We start from the raw sequence: 21,960 nt of genomic DNA, 5'->3' as shown, positions 1-21,960 counted from the left end.
ATTTCTCTTTGAGGAAATCCAGCCGCTTCTGAGATTGTTGGAAGCTGATCGCTCTTCTCTGGGCTCTGCTCCAAGAATTGCCCTCAGCCGAACAGAGGCACTTTGCCCAAGGTCACACCCCTCCTCACGGACAGCCTGCACCCAGTGACTGACCCATGGGGGTAGGGGGTGGGTGGTATTAAGGCCTGGCTATCTGGCCTTAACTCTAAAGGGCTGCCCAGCTCCAGCTCCAGCTCCATTGGATTGGCTGAGGCCTCCCCTGCAGATGTGGCACATTTCATCTTCTCCCTCTGCCCAGCCCTTCCTCCTTCACCCCAACTTGGAATAGTTCCCAAGAGCACTGCCTAGTAAGTCTCCTTCACATACCTGTAGAGCTTTAGAGCTCGCTTCCCAGGGAACCTATCTGAATCCTCTGTAACCCTTTTTCTGTTGGTGGTGGTTTCTTTTGGTTTTTGATCATGTGGTTTTGTCTTATTGTATGACGGGCTATTTTAATTAATTATTTTATTTTATTTAGACAGGGTCTTGTTCGCTTGCCCAGGTTAGAGTGCAGTGGTGTGATCATGGCTCATGTTAACCACCACCTCCTGGGCTCAGGCGATCCTTTTGCCCCAGCCTCTTGAGTAGCTAAGACAGCAGGCATGAACCACCATACCCAGATAATTTTTACAGTTGTTTTTAGCCGAGACAGAGTCTTGCTGTGTTGCCCAGAACTCTAGCACTCAAGTGATCTGACTACCTCAGTCTCCCAAAGTGCTGGGATTAGAGGTGTGAGGCCACCATGCTTGGCCTTATGACTGGCCATTTTTGATTAAATGTTAGACATTTGTGTGTGTGTGTGTCAGATTTTAGAGACTCTGGATGTTATCTTCCTCCAGAGGACTGACTTCTGGCAGGAGGCTGGCTCGTCTAGGAGCACTGGCCTGCTCCAGCCAGGATGGAGACAACCTGGAGCTTGAGTCTGTTCAGGCTGATCTCATTCTAGCCTGCCTTTACTCCTGGGCTGCACACCCGTGTGGTTCGTGCTTTGCAGCCTCTTCTCCCGGGTGGGCGCTGTGCTTGGGTTTTGTGCCCTGGGCTCCGTGAGCCTGTCAAAGCTCTCCTCAGCATCAGCCTCTCAGCCAGGCTTTCCAGATGGGCAGATGCCTTTAGGGGAAGAGGGACCAGGTGCTAGCTTCCCCCCAGGCTTCTTTCTGTCCTAGATCTTGGCGTTTTTTAGTTGCCTTCGTAGCTCTCTGAGGCCATGAAACAGATTCAGGTTGTTCCTTGAGTTTTTCTAGCTCTCTGCAGAAGAGTTGGTTTAAGCCCCCTACTCTGTATTGCTGGAAGCTATTTCCTGCAGTATTGTTGAAGTGTAATTTCTTTAACCAGTCTTTTACCGTTGAAATAATAGTTTTACTAAAAAATAATTTAACCATTGATGTGTAAATAATTTACATCTTTATTGCTTAATTTTATACCCACTTACAATTATTTCCATATACAAATCTGAAGTGGAATTGTGCTAAAAGTGTGCAAAAGTCCAAGGCTTTTAATACGTTTCTCAGTTGCTTTCCAGACACTCTGTACTGATTTATACTTCATCAACAGCAGACGAGATAAGCCGCCTTTTCAACCTCTATTAAATCTGACTTCATAAATGTGCGTGCTTTTTCTTCCCTCCTGCAGGCACGTGCTTTAACACCTCAAACTGCAGAAACAGATGCCATTCGCTTTTTGGTTGGGACGCAGTCTCTTAAATATGATAATCAGGTAACTATTTTTGTCAAATGTATACATGATAATTACTAAGCCTATTCTTGGTGTTATAACCGTTTTGCTCTTGATTTTCCAGCAACATTTGAGAAAAAAATGAATGCCACATAAACAAAATAAAACTTTCAGTGGATTTAAGCCTATCTTCAAATCAAAGAATATTTTCCATCTGTATGTACTGACTCAGTTCAGTAATTTAAACTGACCCCATTTAGCATGACTTTTGTAGTTTTGTGTTGCTCTTGTGGCTGTACGTATAGACCGCGTTATAGGCGATTGAAAAGTGAAGGTATGTGGTCACCAGTACCCCTTCTATTTGGGCTGTGGGTTACTTCTTTAATTGCTTGCAGAATTCTTTCCCTGCAAGTGTGGGCTGGGTCACAACCTCACCCCCTTGATCCAGGCCACTTGATCTGTCACTGCCACTTGATCCAGGCGGGTATACAGATGGAACCTTTTAGCTGTTCTGGCCACTGTAGCAGACACTCATGAGATCTGGATTGAGTTCATGGCCTGGCAGTAACCATGTGACCTTGGGCACATGGATTCACCTGCTGGACTCCACTGTCCTCATTGCTGAAGGGAGATTGAAACGAGATGCCGTGGTGACTGTGCAGATGTGCATTCTCTTCGGCACAGGGAAAGTGTGCATGGGGCCACGTCAGGCATGGTCTAGGGCCTCTGCCCCGCTTACCTGATCACGCGGGGGAAAGGACATTAAAGCAGCTATCGAACAATATGCAGGCCTGAATAGGATATAGTCAGACTGTCACTCTCATACGTCGATAAGGATTTAAAATCCACATAGTCACTTGGTAACTAATCAGTGATAGTTTTAGAGCCTTATAAATAAATGCTTATGTACTTAATTTGCAATTCCTGTATCCCAAACCCAGAAAAAAATCATTATACACAAAGAATAGTAAGTGTAATGATACTTATAGTCATAAAATATTACAAGCAATCAGAATATCAAAATGCGTGAATGTTAGGTTGAACAATATGAAATTGCCACTTGTAATGGCAGATTTACACACTTCCCTTGGGTTGAATCTGTTACAGTAAATAGTATTCACTTATTACACTCATTAAAAGTTGTAAACTGCTAAGAAACTGACAACTTAAGAATCGTTAGATGATTCAGTGGGTGTTAAAATTGTGTTTACGGTATGATCAGCGTGGTGTGAAAAAGCAAAGTACACGGTGAATTTCCTCTTAGAATAAAGGCTGGAAGGACATAGGCCGAAAAGGACTAAAAACTGAGCCCAGGGTTATCTCCAGATGTTTTCACCCAGGAGATGTGCCGCCACTGCCCCATGGATGCCTGAAACCTTGGCGAGTACTGAACCCTATGCATCGTATTTTTCCTATCCTTATATATAGGGAAACTTTAAGTTATGAATTAGGCACAACAAGAGATTAACAACATAACTAATAATAAAATAGAAAAATGATTGTTAGTTATGTACTATACTCCCTCTTCTTTTTTTTTTTTTTTTTTTTTGAGTCACAGTCTCACTCTGTTGCCCAGGCTGGAGTGCGATGGCACGATCTCGGCTCACTGCACCCTCCGCCTCCTGGGTTCAAGCAGTTCTCCTGCCTCAGCCTTCTGAGTAGCTGGGATTACAGCCATGAACCACCATACCTGGCTAATTTTTGTATTTTTAGTAGAGACGGGGTTTCACCATGTTGGCCAGGATGGTCTCGAACTCCTGACCTCAGGTGATCTGCCTACCACCTCAGCCTCCAAAAGTGCTGGGATTGCAGGCATGAGTCAGCGTGCCCGGCCACTCACCCTTCTTCTTGAGAAGCTGTGCAATGGTATAAGGCCTGCATGATGGGTTGAAGTGAGGGGAATGATATTGGCATTGTGACATAGTATTGGGCTATTATTGACCTTCTGAGGATACGTCAAAAGCAGGAGCATCTACTACGGGTGATCCGGATCATCACGCCATGCAGTGTTGATGGTTGGATGTCAGGAGCAGTGTGGATGGCTCAGGGCAGGTAGCTTTTGTAGCGTCGATACGCTGGTCAAAGGGACGATTCATGTATTTTTGTCTGGTGGTTTTGTCTTTCTGCTTCTAGTAAAGGCATGTGACATTGTTGAGCTGTTCATTCATCCATTCAACAAATACTTCATAGATTAACAGAACTCTTTAATTCCTCCTTTTGATGTGCTGGGTACACAAAAACTGAACAGATATTTGTGTCTTAAGTTCAGTGTTGAGTGAAATGGCTAAATGGATAAGCAGTGACTCACAGTGCTATTAGTGTTACCTTCCGGTGTGCCTGGCTCTGTGTCTGCACCCAAATCTTGTAATCCCCAGTGTTGAGGGAGGGACCTGGTTGGAGGTGATTGGATCGTGGGCGTGGAGTCCCCCTTGCTGTTCTCGTGACAGTGAGTGTATTCCCATCAGATCTGATTGTTGGAACGTGTGTGGCACTTTCCCCCTTCACGCTCTCTCCTGTTGCCACGCGAAGATGTGCCTCCTTTCCATTTGCCCTCTGCTGTGATTGTAAGATTCCTGAGGCCTCCCCCGCCATACCTCCTGTACAGCCCGTGGCACTGGGGGTCAATTAAACCTCTTTCCTTTATAGAAACTACCCAGTCTAAGGTAGCTCTCTTTTTTGAGACAGAGTCTCACTCTGTCACCCAGCCTGGAGTGCGGTGGTGCAATCGTCTCACTGCAACCTCTGCCTCACAAGTTCAAGCAATCCTTCTGCCTCAGCCTCCCGAGCAACTGGGATTACAGGCACATGCCACCACGCCCGATTAATTTTTGTATTTTTGGTAGAGACAGGGTTTTGCTATGTTTACCAGGCTGGTCTCAAACTCCTGACCTCAGGTGATCTGCCCGCCTTGGCCTCCCAAAATGCTGGGATTACAGATGTGAGCCACCGCGCCTGGCTTCAGGTGGTTCTTTATGACTGTATGAGAACGGACTAATACACCATCTCACAGCTTTCTCCGTGTCCTCGTCTTGCAGCGTCCTCTTTGTCCCTGTCTTGTAGTGTCCTCCCTGTCCCTGTCTCGTGGCATCTCCCTGTTCCTATTTTGCGTGTCCTCCCTGTTCCCGTTTTGCAGCATGCTTTCTGTCCTGTCTCATGGCATCCTCCCTGTCCCCGTCTCACGGCGTGCTCCCTGTCTTGTCTCATGGCGTCCTGCCTGTCCCCATCTCGCAGCATCCTCCCTGTCCCCGTCTTGTGGTGTGCTCCCTGTCCCCGTCTCGTGGTGGTATTGTGCAGTTCCTTGGCAGCTGTTTGCCATGGGTGTGTTTGGAGCCTGCCGGGAGTGGGTGTGTGGGCAGTGCCAGCACTGAGGTCAGTAAAGCAGGCCCGGCCCTCACAGTCTTCCTGGGACTCACAGTTGGCTGAGGCTTGTGGAGATGGGGAGGCGGGTGAGTGGCTGGAGGAGGCACCTGGTCTGGAGCAGGGCCGGTCAGGGCTGCTTCCCGCCTGTGGTCTCGGTCAGCAGAGCGGGTTTTCTGGTGAGGCAGGCGGCTCTGCACAGTATGGAGCTGGTGTGTGGCAGGATCGGGACTGAAACCCACATGTGTCCTCTCTCTGCCCCCTTCCCTCCTGTGAATTTGCGGTTCAGCTCAGATGCATATGCTGGGGAGATGCCCTTGTACCTGGAGTGTGCACTTTTGTGCAGACACTCGTGGAAAGAGTGTACCCGTGCTGTGGCCCTTTGGCGTCTCTGTTTGGTGGGATGTCCCGAAAGTCAGGACAGCTCCATCCCGACAGCCTGGGCCTGTGGGTCCAGCTGTGAGCAGCCACCTGTGCGCATCTGCACAGAGCAGGAGAGACAAAGGAAGGCTCTGCTGGCTGTGGGTGCAGCCGTGCCCCTGCACCTTCAGTGACTGTTAGTAGAGTCTGGCCTCCTCCCGCACAGTGGGAAGCCCCCGCCCCTCGCTCTGGAGCTCCAGCTCTGAGAGGGGCTGGGAAGGGTTAATGGCTCCTGGCTCCCCTCAGGCCCTGGCTCCCCTCAGGCAGTCATGAATTCCCTGGAAGTGCCCCGCATCTGCAGCACTGCTCCACAGTGCAGCTGCACTGGCTTTCTGGAAATGTGCGACCGTCACAGTGGTGGACTTTCCTTGGAGGGACAAACTGATTTCTGTGTGTTTCCTCCTGGGGCATGGGACTCGTTGTAGGTCCCTGTGCTCAGGGTGGGGTCCTCGCTCTCTTTCTGGGGTTCTCCTTTGAGGAGGAGCTGGAGTTCTTCTGGGGGGTGTGCGCTCATGGCTTAGCATGGGCAGGGGTTTCCCAGCAGAGGTGCTTCAACTGCTTCTGGGGTTGGCTTTTCCCAGAGACTTTCCCTGCATATTGGTACCCCCCTCTTTCTTATGTAGATAGAGATTGAGTCTTAATCTTCCTTCTGGAGACCTCTGGGAGTGCCCGGGTGACAGAGGGGACCGGCTTTACCTCTTCTAACATGGAAGCATTGCCCCGGTGCTGGGATCCTCATCAGCGGAAAGACTGACGTGGCAGAAGGGCAGTGCCAGAGCGGCCGGTTTCTTTCCCTGGGTAACTACTTAGCTTCTCAGCTCAGCTGCGTGTTCTGCGTCTGTTGTGATTCACGAAGCTTTGTTCCTGCAGGCTCTGCCTGCCAGTCCTGTCGCTGCCTGTACTCAGAGTCACCAGGGCTCTGGGTCAAGATTCAGATTCCCAGCCCCATTCCAGACTCACTGAGCCTCAATTTCTTCCCTGCTTCTCCTGCTCTCCTCCCTCGGCCTTCTCTCTTCCTTTAATGCTGAAAGGACCTGGTTGCCCTTGGTCACTGAAGCATCACAGGGTGACTTGGCTTCCTTTCAGTGAGACCTGATCCAGGGGCCCCAGCCTGTGCCCAAGCGTCCCTGACTCTCATTTCTGTCTCTTAATGTCTTCAGTGCGAGCTTCGTCTTCAGGGGTCCTGTATTTATAGGATGCACCCCTAGATGGTCTGCTGTACTTGGAAATTCTTTAATTGGTTCTTTCCAGTTCACCAAGTCTTAAGATCTAACATACAAAACGCTCTGTGATACTCCCCTTTTCCTTCACTCTGGAAGAATCGGTTTGACCCTGCATCAGTCTGTTTTCATGCTGCTGATAGAAACATACCGAGACTGGGAAGAAGAAGAGGTTTAATGGACTTACGGTTCCACATGGCTGGGGAGGCCTCACAGTCATGGTGGAAGGCAAGGAGGAGCAGGTCATGTTTGACATGGTTGGCGGCAGGCAGAGAGGGAGAGCCTGTGCCAGGAAACTCCCTTATCGTACTGCTGGATCTCCTGAGAGCTACTCACCCTCAGGAGGACAGCACAGGAACAAACTACCCCCATGATTCGATGACCTCCCTCCAGGTCTGTCCCACAACACATGGGAGTTCCAGATGAGACTTGGGTGGGGACACAGTCACACCATATCACACCCTCAGGTCTGCTGGTGTATCAGGCCGTTCTTGCATTGCTATATGGAAATATCTGAAACTGGTGATTTATAAAGAAAAGAGGTTTAATGGTTCTGCAGCTGTACAGGAAGCATGGCTCTGACATCTGCTTCTGGGACGGCCTCGAGAAGCTTCCAGTCATGGCGGAAGGCAGAGTGGGAGCAGGCACGTGACATGCAAGAGTGGGAGCAAGGAGTGATGGGAGGGCCACAGGCTGAAATGGCCGGATCCCAGGAGAAGTCACTGTCGCCAAGACAGCACCCGGCCATGAGGGACCGCCCCCAGGATGCAACACATCCCAGCAGGCCCCGCCCCCAGCACTGCGGGTCACAGTTCCACGTGAGATTTCCGCAGGGACAAATATCCAAACTATGTGAGCTGGCATTTCTACAGGTCTTCAGCTGGGAGGGTTCTGTGGGTTTGAGGAGAAATGTATGACTTTTGTCCAAGGTTTTTAAGTCCTGACTCTCCTACAAACAGCTTCTGTCTCTTCTCTGTGAAGTCTTTCCGTGTTTGCCCCCTTTCCAATTCCTGAGCTTGAACCAGTTGACGTCTTTTCTCCACTCTGGTCTGACTTTGCGTATGCATGCCTCTAATATAAGGCTTAACATTAGAGGATCCTGTTACTTCTATTTTGTATTTATTTTTCTCCGAGGTCCTTGACACCTTGCCATCCCTGACACGTACTGTGAGGCCGAGGGCCATTCGCTGCTGTATCCCTTCAACGGCTGGTGCTGAGCAGGTTGTTGGATGGATGTATTTTAAGGAAAGTCACACGCTTGCAAAAATTAGTTCTGCTGTAGCAAACACACTCACTTTTCACAAGTAAATCTTGTGATGTCCTGTTGGGCATCTATTACCTTTTCAGACTAACATCAGATTCGTTTCTGTCTGGAGAAGTCACGATATCCAGAAACCCCACGTCTGGCCGTCCAGCTCCGGGATTTTGCTGCAAATCCCATCAGATTCCCAGGTGTATATATCAGGGAGCATTGGGTCAAAACCCATGGCCAGTTTCGTTTGTCCCACCGGCGTCACAAGGAGTCAATGCCTAGAACCTTCTGCGGGCCATGCTGCCACTTTTGGGCCAGCTCCTGAGTGGTGGCCCCCTCGCATGGGTGGGCTTGCGCTGTTTGCCTGTGCTCAGTTTGTGGGGTGTGGGGGGGCAGGGTATCTGTCACTGCTTCAGATGAACAAAGCATGCTGGGAGAAGTGCATGTGGACTCCGTATCATAGGGTTTCCCCAGTCAGCTGTTTCATAAGGTTTCCTTAAAGCACTTCTCGGCACGTTGGTGATGGTGGTGGTGTTCCAGGAGCAAGTCATACGTGTGCGCCAATAGGAAGCAAGGGAAAGATGAACATGGTACCACAGCATTCCCTTCGCCTCTGTGCACCACGGTAGACCTGGGGAAAGGTAAATGTGGTACCACGGGGCCGCGTGCCCTCCTGCGTGTGCATCCCTGTCAAGAGAAATGAAAATGCAGTGCCACAGTGCTACCTCCTGCTCTGCACTTCCTGGTTTTCCTCTATGAATTGTGCCCTACTTTGCTATCTGAGAATTTTGGTCTCACTATATGTATACATATTTTTCTTTTCTTTTTTTTTTTTTTTTTGGAGATAGAATCTTGCTCTGTTGCCCAGGCTGGAGTGCAGCAGCGTGATCTCAGCTCACTGTAACCTCTGCCTCCCAGGTTCAAGTGATTCTGCTGCCTCAGCCTCCCGAGTAGCAGGCATGCACCACCATGCCTGGGTAAGTTTTATATTTTATTAGAGAGGTGTTTCACCATGTTGTCCAGGCTGGTCTTGAACTCCTGACCTCAGGTGATCCACCTGCCTCGGCCTCCCAAAGTGCTGAGAATACAGGTGTGAGCCACCACACCCGGCCTGGTCTCACTGTATTGATTATGCCCCAGTAATTTTTTTTTTTTTTTTTTTTACAGAGTTCTACTTATGTCTTTCTGATTTTTAGAGTGAGAGGCAGCTCTCGACTGGAAGGAAGAGCTGGTACTTCAGCCGCGTTCTCTGCTACCAGACGCAGCTGGTGGCATCGCAGTGACCCTGTTAGGTTCCAGCCTCCCCCGCAGCCCCTGACCATACACTGCGCGGCCTGTCTTACCTTCTGCGCAGTTCTGAGAAGCGTGCTCCTGGGGCACAGGGAGTTCCTGGAACGTGGAGTCCTTTTTCTCCCCCACCACCAAGTGTACTTTATAGGCCTCATGGGCAAGGACTCTTAATACCCTGGGTTTTAATTGCCTAAGAGAGAAGTATTAACATGTTTATGGAAGTGGTGGTTATTGTATGGGACTCATAAGCATTGGAAAATCTGTAACACACTTAATAACTCTGTCACTTCCTGTTTACGTTCTTAGCTAAAGGACCAGTATGTGTTTCTGTTAGAACAAAGGGATCTTAGAAATGCAGTCGAAATGTACAAATGCTGGGAAGAGCCCAAATGTACGAAAAGCCCAGAAAGGGTTGGTGCCTTGCCCAAGGTCACACAGCCAGGAATGGCAGAATGCAAATGAGAAACCAGGTCTCCTGACTGGCAGATCGCTTTCATGTCAGCGCCGAGCTGAAGCGTGAGGCCAACTGCAGTAGAAACTGTTTTCAGGGTCGCTTGCTGTAACTGGGAATAAAGAAACCAGCAGTATGGGCCATGGCTTGTCCTGTCCACATCTGGTCCCAGGCCGTATTCTGCATAACTCTTAAGGGATTGCCATTGAGCAGGTGGGTTTAGTAATGGATAACGTGGCAGGGAAGCATCTCCTGTCGTCTGCCTGGTGGCCATCCAGGGTGAGAACTGGGGAGGTTTGCCGTCAGTGGCCGAGGGGATCTCCTGCCTGTGGGGAAGCCATTGGATCATTCACTTTCCCTAGGAGGGTGGCTCTTGAGTTTTAAATATCCAGTCTTATTTATGTGCAGTATTTTTTATTTTTATTTTTTCTGCAGAGATGGGATCTTGCCATGTTGCCCAGGCTGGTCTTGAACTCCTGGGCTCAAGCCATACTCCTGCTTCAGCTTCCCAAAATGCTGGGATCACAGGTGTGAGCCACTGTGCTACCCCTCCTCCCCCCCCCCTTTTTTTTTCCAATTCTCAAGATTTTTTAAAAAGTTTCAGTTCAAAGAGCAGGTGAAATGGACAGCGCGGTGGCCTCAGCTCTGTACTCAGCAGCCTGGCCTTGGCCCATGGCCACACAGCCTTTCTCTCCAAGCCTGATTCTTCCAGGAAAGAAGGGAGAGGTGATTAAGTTCATCTTTACAGACTTCCTAATACATTTTTATAACTCTTTATTCTAAATCCTTATAGTGTCACCTATGGCCTTAGCCCAGCACTGGTAAAGTCAACTTTAAAAATTTTAGTGATGATTCAAAATGACTGAGTTTCATCTTCATTGTAAACAATTAACACATTAAAAAAATCCAATGTGGCAGGAAAAGTTGAAAGCAACATTTCAGCTCTGCTCACGGGGCGGCGTCTTTCCCGGCCTGCCTAGATGGTGCTAACAGATCTTTCTTTGGCCTCTAGTAATCTTTTGCGTTGCCCTTAGTTACAGTGTTTCTGCTCATGCTGCTTGTTTTTGGAGCCGGCCTTTACCTGCATATGTTTATTCAACAAAACAGTTGTTTATACTTTCAGGTGAGCTGGGTGTAGAGCGATGCCCCAAGAACAGAGTCCAGGTACTGGTTCTTCCTTCCAGCTGGGAGCTGCCTCTCACTCTGGCCTGCTGCTGCCCTGCAGAGCAAATCACAGGGCAGGCAGCAGGGCTGCAGAGCTCGCCAGGACTGGGGGCTCCGGTAGGCCTGGCTCTGCCGTGCGTGACTGAAGGAGCCCAGGCGCCTCCGCTCTTTAAGCCTCGGTCTTTTCACCTGTGGACTGTGGTTAATAGTTATATACTACAGGGCTATTTCAAGGATTAAGGCGCCAAAGTGTATCGAATACTTAGCCTCGTGCCTGGTGCAATGTAAATTCAGCCAGTACTTTGTGATTTTTGCTGACCGTGGTTGGTGGCCTCCTCTTTGAACATCCCATGTTAAAACAGCTCGTGGAGATGTGTACTTTGCACTACTCTATGAAGCATCCATAAAATAAAGATACGTGGGAAAATCTCCAGACTTGTTAGGCTCAGAAATGAAGGTTAAAGACCATTTCTGTTGCAGTGTCCCAGACTAGGAGATGTTGAGGAGGAGGGGTTCCTGTCTCTGCCCTCTGCGTGCTTGCTGGCTGGAGGAGGGGAACCTAGAGGAGATGTATGCAGCCAGGAGCGGAGTCTCATTGGAAAGCTGTGCCTTGTGTCTTCACAAGAAAGAAAACAGCTTGGTTGGGAGAAAGGTGGGCCCAGGTGGAGGCGAGCCTGTGGGGAGGCAGGAGACAGGAGATAGGGTCTGCTGGGACCTGGAGCCAGGCGGAGGGGCCAGCATGGGGGTTGCGCTGCACATGCCCACAAAGCTCCCGGCTGTGCCTGATGTCCTGGTGCATTTCAGAGGAGCAGATTTGCAAAGAAGTACATTTAAGTGCATCCCTTTTTTCAGTGCTAATGGATTTCCTGATAAGTAGGAAATGTGAAAAATACTGAAGAAAAAAATTCCCTAGCAACATAAAAATTATTTCTGATGTTCTAGATCACCTATGGTCTGTGTTCACATGTGATGGTGTTATATAATCACATGACATTTTATAGCCTGCTTTTAAAATGTACTACTCTTGTAATATTTTTGGTATTAATAATTGCTCTTAATCATCATAACTTTTAGAGCTATATCACATTTCATAATATACTTTTTTTGTACATTTATTCTTTGGAGATTTAACAAAATCAAATTATTGTTTCAGTTTCTACATTTATATAGTTCTTATTTACATATTATGACAAACCTTCTTCTAGAAGAATTGGACAAATGGTAATGTGGACCCGTTCTAACATACCGGCTGCCACCACTTCGAAAAGGTTGGCTAATATAATAAATATTAACTGGTATATGAAATTCTCATTTTTAAATTTCTAAGTCATTGGTTATAATAAAGAATGAATTTTCTTTATGTATTTGTGACTAGTTTTTACTCAAATGGATTTCTGCTTGTAAGGTATAACTGTAGCTTACCATGCATCCACGTGCACACATTTAGAATGTATAACTGCGGGCATCTTTACACATGCATGCAGTGATTACCCACACCCACGTACCCCTACACACCCACACCCTCCCACACACCTGCACCTGCCCCTCACCCACACCTGCACACACATGCATTCACACCTATGTACACCTCCCATACCCGTGTGCCCACAGACCCTCACACACTCCCTTACACACACACCTGCACCTGCCCCACACCCACCCCCACACATCTGCACCTCCCTGACAGCCACACTCACGCACATATACACGTGGGCCACATATACCCATGCTCCCATACACCCACGCACATGCATAGGCCACATCAATGCTCCCACACACAGGTGCACCCCTGTATGCACACCCACCCACAGCCACGTGCCCCTGTGCCACAGCCATGGAGAGCACCCTAGTGGTCCCCTCCGATTCTTGGGTCTGGGCCAACTGCAGGCCTGCGGTGACGGTCTCTGTTGTAACCCCCGTGGTTCTGCCTCAGGTCATTGCACAAGGTGCTCCTCCTTGTGTCTGATTGTTCTCAGTGCTGTCTGTGCGTGTGTTGTTGTTACTTGTCATTACCAGGAGAATTGCATTTGTGAATATACCACAACTGATTTACCCATTCTGTTGTGTTTTATTTATTTATTTTATTTATCTTTTTTGAGACAGAGTCTCACTCTGTTGCCCAACCTGGAGTGCAGTGGTGTGATCTTGGCTTACTGCAACCTCCACCTCCTGAGTTCAAGTGATTTTCTGCCTCAGCCTTCTGAGTAGCTGGGACTACAGGCATCCACCACCATGCCTAGCTAATTTTTATATTTTCAGTAGAGACAGGGTTCCACCACATTAGCCAGGCTGGCCTCAAACTCCTGACCTCAAGTGATCTGCCCGCCTTGGCCTCCCGAAGTGCTGGGATTACAGGTGTGAACCACTGTGCCCAGCCTGCCCATTGTTGATGGACCTCTGAGATGTTTGCTGCTTTCGGCTGTCATAAATATATCTGCCGTGAAAATTCTTGCACTTGCCTTTTCTTTGGGGTTTGTAGGGTCCATCCCCAATTGTAGTGATGTGGGATCATAGGACATATGTATCTCTGCCAAATATTTTTCTCGATATCACTTAGTAATTACTTAATAATTAATAACATAAAACGTGTGACAGGTCCACAGAGGGAGAAACTGTTTATAGATAAACTTCCCTTGGGCATGGAACAGAAAAAGCGCACAATAAACTTTCATGTATAGAAACAAGTGCTCCGTTAGTTTCCCTGGCTCTTAGATGTGTGGTTTGTAATTGGAAGCTGTTCACTGGGAACGGTTTTGAACCTGCTGTGAAAACTTCCATGGGCCCTGATTGGCAAGCGCAGGCGGGCATGCTCACTGGTCCCCTGCTCTGCATCGGGCAAGCCAGCCACATCCGGCTTTTCCTTGGCCCCAGGCCCCGGTGCTGGCGGCCCTGCTGCACCCCTGGGAGACTCTGGGCAATGGCCGAGTCTGAACTCCCCTCTGAGCAAGTCCAGAATGACTCCTTAGGGGGACCTTGTGTTAGTTTGTTCTCACACTACTATTAAGAAATAACTGAGACTGGGTAATTTATAAAGAGCAGAGGTTTGATTGGCTCACAGTTCTGCAGCTGTACAGGAAACAGCAACATCTGCTTCTGGGGAGGCTTCTGGAAGCTTCCGATCATGGTGGAAGGCGAAGAGGGAGCAGGCACCTCGCATGGCAGAAGCAGGAGCACGCGGGGGGAAGCGTGCCGCTCACTTTTAAATGACCTGGTCTCAGGAGAGCTCGCTGTCGTGAGGACATTACCAAGTGGGGATGGCGCTAACCCATTGGTGAAGGCCCCTCCCCCATCACCCATAGTAAACGTGTCTCATAGCACCTCTTTCTCTATCTTGTAAGCCAGAACCTCCCACCAGGCCCTGCGTACGGCCCTGGGATTACAATTTGACGTGAGATTTGGACAGGACGCAAACCGTATCAGATCCTGGGAAGAGCAACTGGAAGTAATGAAAGGGCCATCTGAGGCGTGGATGATGCGTAGGTGCTGCTGGGTTTCGTGGGGACAGTTTAAAAACCGCGTTTAATGTTTGTTTTGATTGCAAAAGTATTGCACAGTGGGCCAGGCACAGTCAGTCCCAGACCTAATTATGTAAAAAATGTTAGAAATACAAATAAAGCACAAAGAAGTGAAGGAAAACCAGCTCTAATCCCACCATTTGGACGCCGCTCAGGTACCTGCCAGTTCTCTTGTTTGGACATGCACACTTTTTTAAAATAAACAAACAAAAAAAGGGTGTAGCATTCACACAGTTTCTTTCATTGTTTTCTGCCTTATTTCTTTCATACATTCTCTTCTAAAATGTGTATTACAGTCATCGTTCCATGCCACTAAGTAGTCTACAGTACACTGAATGGCTTCATAATATTAGATTACCATCAGGTACTGCAGTTTATTTGAATCGTTTCCTATTACCAAACATTTAGGTGACTTCTAATTTTTTTATTACGTAGTTGACTTCTAATTTTTTTTTAATCATAATAGTCATTGCAATAGTAAACGTACTTGGATATAAATCTTTTATGCAGATCCATGAGTATTTTCTTAGTACACATTTAAAAGAGGAATTATGCTTTCTCATTGACTCGGGTATTGGTAAGAAATTAAATGTGAAATCATTTTAATTCCTCAAAAAATTATCCTGGAAAGCATGGAGATAGTATTTTTAACTTTTTTATGTAGTGGCTAAAATCTTATACTATTTAAAGATGATAGGCACCAGTGGCTGTGGGACTTGTTTTTCAAAAGAAGATGGAAGCGTGTGAATATACAGCCCTTTCTCACCCTCGCCTGCCTTGCTCATGTCTGACGTATGGGTTGAGTTCTGCCCATACAGATAGAGTGGGCCAGGCACGGTCAGTCCCAGACCTAATTAGGCAGCCTCGCCCTGCCCTCCCCAGCAGCCACACCCTGCTGCCCCTGCCCTCCCTGGAAGCCTTGCAGCGGGCTGGGAGGACCTTGCCGACATGGACAGCCCTGGGCAGCTCTGGCCTTGGCACCAGCAGAGGCTAAGTCTTCGAGCCACTTGGGGACACAGCATTTGGTGCCTCATTTCTGTAAGACTGGATATGACCAGAGGGCAGTCTTATGTAGCTTGCAATCAAACATGCACCACAGGGATTTTTCTGCCTTATCTTTGGAGAGGAGTCCAGTAAGAATTAAATTATAGGAGTCCATACTGTTGGCATAATAATTTAATTAAAGCTGTATCTGTCATGAAATGTGCATGGGATTCTTCTTGGTAATCGTGATGTGAATGAAGGTACTGAGGAGAGTGTCTGAGATCCTGATGTGCCCTTTCCTTGTGTTTGTAGATCCACATCATAGATTTTGACGATGAAAATAACATTATAAATAAAAATGTCCTCCTCCATCAAGCGGGCGAAATCTGGCACATCAGTGCGAGTCCTGCAGACAAAGGTGTGCTGGCGACCTGCTACAACAGAAGTAAGTGCAGCTTTTCTAAGGTAATTTGGTAACTGGAGGCAATTTGTAGGACTGGTTTTGTATTGCTAATGGGTTGACACATGACTTAAAAGATTTAACCTTTAATGAAGGTGTTGCATACATAGAGAAGCTGTGCTGTTGTAAGATGTTTGCAGAAATTACTGGAATCTTAAGATTCTAAGAATGGAGGCTGGAATCAGCTGTTCCAGGAATGTTGACCACTTGGTCGGGAGAGGACAGTGCTGGAGGTTCTTACGAGGCAGACACCGGTGTCCCGATGCGGAAACCGCGCTGCGGGGAGCAGCAGGGCGGACACCGGTGTCCCGATGCGGAAACCGCGCTGTGGGAGCAGCAGGGCGGACACGGGTGTCCCGATGCGGAAACCGCGCTGTGGGAGCAGCAGGGCGGACACCGGTGTCCCGATGCGGAAACCGCGCTGTGGGAGCAGCAGGGATCCACCTCTTTGCCGTAGTGTCTCGGTGACCGTCTTCCAGTCCGCTGGTAAGAGCAGTTCCGTGCACACACGCTTGTGGGCTGGGGCTGTGTCTGACAGGCCTCCTCCTGGCCGCCCTTGGGCTGTGCAGGCTTGCAGGGCTCTGGGGCCGTCCGCCGGTGTCAGTGCAGACATCTCAGTCGCTGAATGGAGCCTCCCTTTCCCCAGTTCTGCTCATTCTGTCGTCATCAGTAACTACTTTCTAAATTCTGGCTCTGTGGAGGATATCTCGTAGGATCTTTCTCTACTGTGTAAGCCAGAACAAAGTCTTGGTGGTTTTCGATACGCAGCTTCTCGGGTGTTGCCTTCATTCGCCCCACATACTGAATGACTTTTTAGATACTTGTAATGTGTTCTGTCTGATCTTCCCTCTCATACCCTGGGATTAAATATTACTTCAAAATATTACTGTGTAGGGATTGCATGGCTCATGTATCAGGGAGGTCACCAGGATGCCCTGGTCTAAAGTTCTGTGATTAGGCTCTGCTTTCACCAAGTTCTGTGTATGTTTCCTTCCACTTTATTTATTCTTTTATTTAGAGGTGGAGTTTTACTCACCATCCAGGCTGGTGTACAATGGTACGATCTTGGTTCACTGCAACCTCTGCCTCCTGGGTTCAAGCCATTCTCCTGCGTCAGCCTCCTGAGTAGCTGAGATTACAGGTGTCTGCACAACGCCTGGCCAATTTTTGTATTTTTAGTATCGACAGGGTTTCACCATTTTGGCTAGGCTGGTCTTGAACTCCTGACCTCAGGTGATCTGCCCACCTAAGCCTCCCAAAATGCTAGGCTTACAGATGTGAGCCACTGCGCCCAGCCCTCCTTCTGCTTTAACTTCATGGCTGCCCTGTGTCCGCCCTCTGAGGGTCCTGCCTTCTGCCTGGAGGGCAGTGTGGTATGTGGCTGAGTGCAGCTGTGCACCTCCCTCCTGCCAGCAGGAGGTTGGGGTCCAAGAGCCTCCTTTATTTTGTCTGCTCTCTGTGCTGATTGGCCCAGCTGACAGTGTCTCAGCCGAAACACATTTCTCAAGAATTGGTGTGTCTTCAGTAGATTTCCTGGGGCTTCACTTCCTCAGACAGGAGCCTAGCTGCAGATCTTTTAGAGGTGATCTATTCTCTGCCTCAGTCTCCTGCTCAGATGGCCAAGGGACTGCTCTCTTCTCCCTTGACCCATTACCTCCACCCTTCACCCTCCCCTCCACCCTTCACCCTCTCATCTGCTGAGGATGTGTGAGGTGCTCCCTCAGCTTCTTGAAAGGCGTTCCCTAGGACCACGCTCTGACCTCCTGACCTACCCTAGGCTTTAACCACGTGCGATGTGGCCCATCCTCAGCCTTTTCTCAGGGATACACGCTCCTGACAGTCGGGGCATTAGTCCATTCTCGCACTGATATGAAGAACTACCTGGGACTGGATAATTAATGAAGAGGTTTAATTGACTCACACAGTTCTGTAGGCTTAACAGGAAGCTCGACTGGGAGGCCTTAGGAAACTTACAATCACGGTGTGAGGTGAAGGGGAAGCAAGGACCTTCTTCAAAGCCAGCAGGAGAGAGAGCAAAGTGGGAAGAGCCACACACCTTAAACAGCCAGATCTCCTGAGAACTCACTCGCTGTCCCGAGAACAGCACAGGGGAAATCCACCCCATGGTCCGCCATCTCCCACCAGGCTCCTCCCCTGACATGTGGGGATCGCAGTTCGAGGTGAGATTTAGGTGGGGACACGGACTCCAACCGTATCAGTTAGGCTTGGGTGGGGACACGGACTCCAGCCGTATCAGTTAGGCTTGGGTGGGGACACAGACTCCAGCTGTATCAGTTAGGCTTGGGTGGGGACACGGACTCCAGCCGTATCAGTTAGGCTTGGGTGGGGACACGGACTCCAACCATATCAGTTAGGCTTTTCATTTCAGCACCTTTGCTGCGGAAGGGGCCGGACTTGGAGTCACTCTGCCATCAAACAGCTGTTCCCCATTTGCCCTCTTCTCCACCCTTGCCCTGTCCCTGCACCGGGAACCCCTCGAGTGCAGGAGCAGCCTCAGCGTGACGGGAGGCGCTCCGTGGCCCTGCAGGGCACACCTTTCTGCCTCCTGTAGCAAGTGCCCGCCTTCCTCCTGGGTGCTCCAAGCAAGCTCTGCTCTCTCGTGGCTCCTCAGAAGCCTTCCAGCCTCTACCCACTGCTGGGATCCAGCACTCCTCCCACGTTTCAGGCATTTGTTACCATGGCCCCTGCTTCCATAGTCATTATACGCTGCATAGGAGATTCCCACACACACAGTGGCTTCCAACAGCACACACCTCTTCAGCAGTAGGCACTGGCCTGGGGTCTCCAGGCTGTCCAGGCCCCGCCAGGCTGTGTCAGGGCTCTCGCCTGATGTGGCTCCTGGAGTTGTAGGTTGCAGGCTTGCTTCCTGGCTGGCTGCAGGGACTGCCCTCAGCTGCTCCCCGCTGTCACTGGGCTTTGCGTTAGGCTGCCAAGTTTGTGGCAATTTGTAGGAGCAACAGAAAACGAACACAATTGCCAAGAAATCTTGGTCTTGTTCTGGTCGTCCACAGGCGTAAGTTGATTGCGTCCTTCAAGTTACCTTGGCTCTCGTGATTTCCAGTCGTGGCTGTCAGAGACCGACTCTTTCTGCCAGTCTTTGAAGGCAGCGTAGCTCTTCTGTTAAATACTTCCTTAATCTGTCAGCCTCTCAAGGAAGAAAGACAAAAGTGTTTCACAACATTCGTGTCTCAGTTCCAAGAATTCTGTTTTATTCCTGCCATAGACAGAACTGAGATTTCCGTCCCTCATGGAAGGCTGTTTTCCAGTGTGAAATGCTGCGGGCGCCTGCTCTCACCAGGAAGGGGCAACACCGCTGCTTGGCGTGTGCTCAACCCAGCCCTTCGCCCTGTGAAGCACGCGGTCTGCGCCTCCTCTGAGTCAGGTCCTCTGCAGCGGCGGTCGTGCCCCTGGGACAAGGCACCAGCCCCTCCTGCTTCAGGTGCCTCCAGAAAAGCCTGGGGTCACAGACCTAAGCTTGCTGCGTGTAACGCAGTGCAGGGAAAACATTTTAGAGATTTCATGTGTTTTGCAAACACACTTGAGCTCTGTTCATTTTGCACGTAGCTTGCCTGTAAGTCACTAGGTTTCCACATTGCAATGAATCAAATATGAATTAATCCAAAACACCACAAACATAGATTATACGGGATTGCTTAAATTGTCACTTCATTATAACGAGTCTCTTTGCAGAGATCAGAGTTACACTTGATCCTCTGTCTGCCAATCGCGTTTTCTCCTGTTGTGTTTTACCCTCCTCGCTGGGGTGGGTGGGAGCTGCCTGCGGTGCGTGCTCCCGTTGTGCTGTCAACTAGGGTGTGCCTTCAGAGAAGCTCCTGCCGTCGGCTGTCCTTGGAGCCCCCACGTGCTTTCTTTGTCCCTGCTCTTTTGCAGCCCCTTCCTTCTTTTTGTTTCCATTAGTTTGTATGATATTTTGGTGAACTGTAGCATCTTTTAATGAAGAGACTCAGGGCTTCTGAGACACGCCTTTCAGCGCACACCCAGTGTGGGGCAGGGACAGACAGTGTGGGAAGCAGAGCCCTAGGTGGAGAGGGCGGGCAGGTCCCGGAACCAGCTGGTGTGAGTTGTTAGGAGTGCCCTCCCTCCAGCAGGCAGTTGCCCTTTTCTTTCCTTCTTCACAGGCCTGAAATCCTTTTCCATGCATCTTTTTTTTTTTTTTGGAGACAGTATCTCGCTCTTGGCTCTTGTCACACAGGCTAGAGTCCAGTGGCGCAGTCTTGGCTCACTGCATCCTCCGCCTGCCAGACTCAAGCAATCCACCCACCTCAACCTCTTGAGTAGCTCGGAACACAGGTAGGCACTACCATATCTGGCTGATTTTTTAAAAAATTTCTAGTAGAAATGAGGTCTCACTGTGTTGCCCAGGCTGGTCTTGAACTCCTGCGCTCAAGTGATCTGCCCGCTTCAGCCTCCGAAAGTACTGGGATTACAGGTGTGAGCTGCCATACCTGGCCTTCTGTGGATCTTATGGGTGGAAAGGAGAAAGGAGCCATGGAAAAGGGGCCTCTGGGGAGAGCGTCTAGAAGCAGAATGCGTTTGGAGCGCCCTGCTCTTCTTTAGGAATCTTGCTACTGGGTATTTGTGAAAAACAGCAGTGTTTACATTATGTCTGTTGTTGCAGAATCTCTGCCAATCAGCGCAAGTCTGCAACATGGCACAAGTCTTGTGCACAAAGTACGCACCGGGATGGACATCACAAATACGCACAAGGGGATGAACTCGGGGCTTATTTTCTTCAATGCAAATGAGAAACCCTTTCTCTGTTCTCTTATTCTTAAGAAGAGTGGTCAGGAACGACGTGTTGAGTTCCCCGTGCACAGCTGAAGGGTCTGGCGCTCACAGGCAAAGGCTCCTTGCAGAGTGACGTTCTCTTCACACTGTCTAGAAAATGATAGAATATTTATAGGAGGTTAAAGTATCCTAAAAATTCACACTTTTTCAGATGAAACCATCTCTCTCTTCTAGCTTAAATCTCTATTCATGCAAGGAACAAGGGACAGATTGCCATCGATTACTGATAGGGATTTATAACTGCTGTTGATCTGTTTCACTCATTACCTGTGATGATTGTGAAAAACACATTCTTGGAATTTGTGGAAGGGGGAGTTGTACAATAAACTCACGGCATGTTTTCTGCATAGATGATGAAGATGAAGAAAACAACTTTTACTCTCCTTTCTGGTAATTTTATGAGGAAAATGCATCCCTATGAGAGCAAATGAGGGATGGTGCCCAGGTTAGAAGCTGTCTTGACAGGGCAGCACACACTTGCAACGAGAGAGGTCTCGACAGTAACCAGCCTGTGGGGGCAGATCGAGGGTCGGACATAGAGGTGGGGACAGTGGCGGTTGGCAGGCTGGCCCCCTAGGAGGACACAGGCCTCCACACACAGCAAATAACAACACAACCTTCAGCTCTCAATGGGACCTGGAGCTGCGAGAGGCTGTGGTGTTGCCACCTGGAAGAAGTCTGGTCACGCAGGGAATTAGCATGAGTGACACATTCCTCTCGTGACTTCTCCCCTTGGAGCTGCCGGGAACTTCCAGTCGCCTCCCTCCCCCATGTGCGTGCTCTTCAGAACGTGCTGCCAGCAGGCCTTGACCTTTCTGTGCAACTCACTTCCTATATTTACAAGTTGTTTCACCCTAGGTTTTCTTAAGGTTCATTGAGAAAAAAACGTGTTTCAGATAAACAAAAAAAAAACCCAACTTTGCTGCTTTAATTTCTAATGTTTGTTTCTGAATTAGGGTATGCCATGTGTGCCTGTCTCTGCTCACACTGCCTCATGAGTGTACACGTGCCTGCCTCTGCTCACACCATCTCATGAGTGTGTGCCTGCCTCTGCTCATACCGTCTGAGTGTGCACATGGCTGCCTCTGCTCACACTGTCTCATGAGTGTGCATCTGCCTCTGCTCACACCATCTCATGAGTGTGCACATGCCTGCCTCTGCTCACACCATCTCATGAGTGTACAAGTGCCTGCCTCTGTTCACACTGTCTCATGAGTGTACACATGCCTGCCTCTGCTCACACCGTCTCCTGAGTGTGCAGGTACCTGCCTCTGCTCACACTGTCTCATGAGTGTAGACGTGCCTGC

General features: G+C 49.2%; 1 protein-coding gene across 3 annotated transcripts in view; it reads left to right on the top strand.

The window, feature by feature from the left end:
* The window catches only part of EIPR1 (EARP complex and GARP complex interacting protein 1), a 164,866-nt gene that overhangs the window by 12,468 nt on the left and 130,438 nt on the right, over positions 1-21,960 (top strand). For all 3 annotated transcript variants that reach the window (XM_017541977.2, XM_017541979.2, XM_037743262.1), the window contains exons 2-3: positions 1,669-1,752; positions 15,676-15,808. In XM_017541977.2, coding sequence (XP_017397466.1) covers positions 1,669-1,752; positions 15,676-15,808 — 217 coding nt within the window. The remainder of the gene's footprint in view (positions 1-1,668; positions 1,753-15,675; positions 15,809-21,960) is intronic.

This window comes from Cebus imitator, unplaced genomic scaffold (assembly GCF_001604975.1).
Source record: "Cebus imitator isolate Cc_AM_T3 unplaced genomic scaffold, Cebus_imitator-1.0 Scaffold139, whole genome shotgun sequence".
Taxonomy (NCBI): domain Eukaryota; kingdom Metazoa; phylum Chordata; class Mammalia; order Primates; family Cebidae; genus Cebus; species Cebus imitator.
This window is presented reverse-complemented; position numbering and strand designations above follow the sequence as displayed.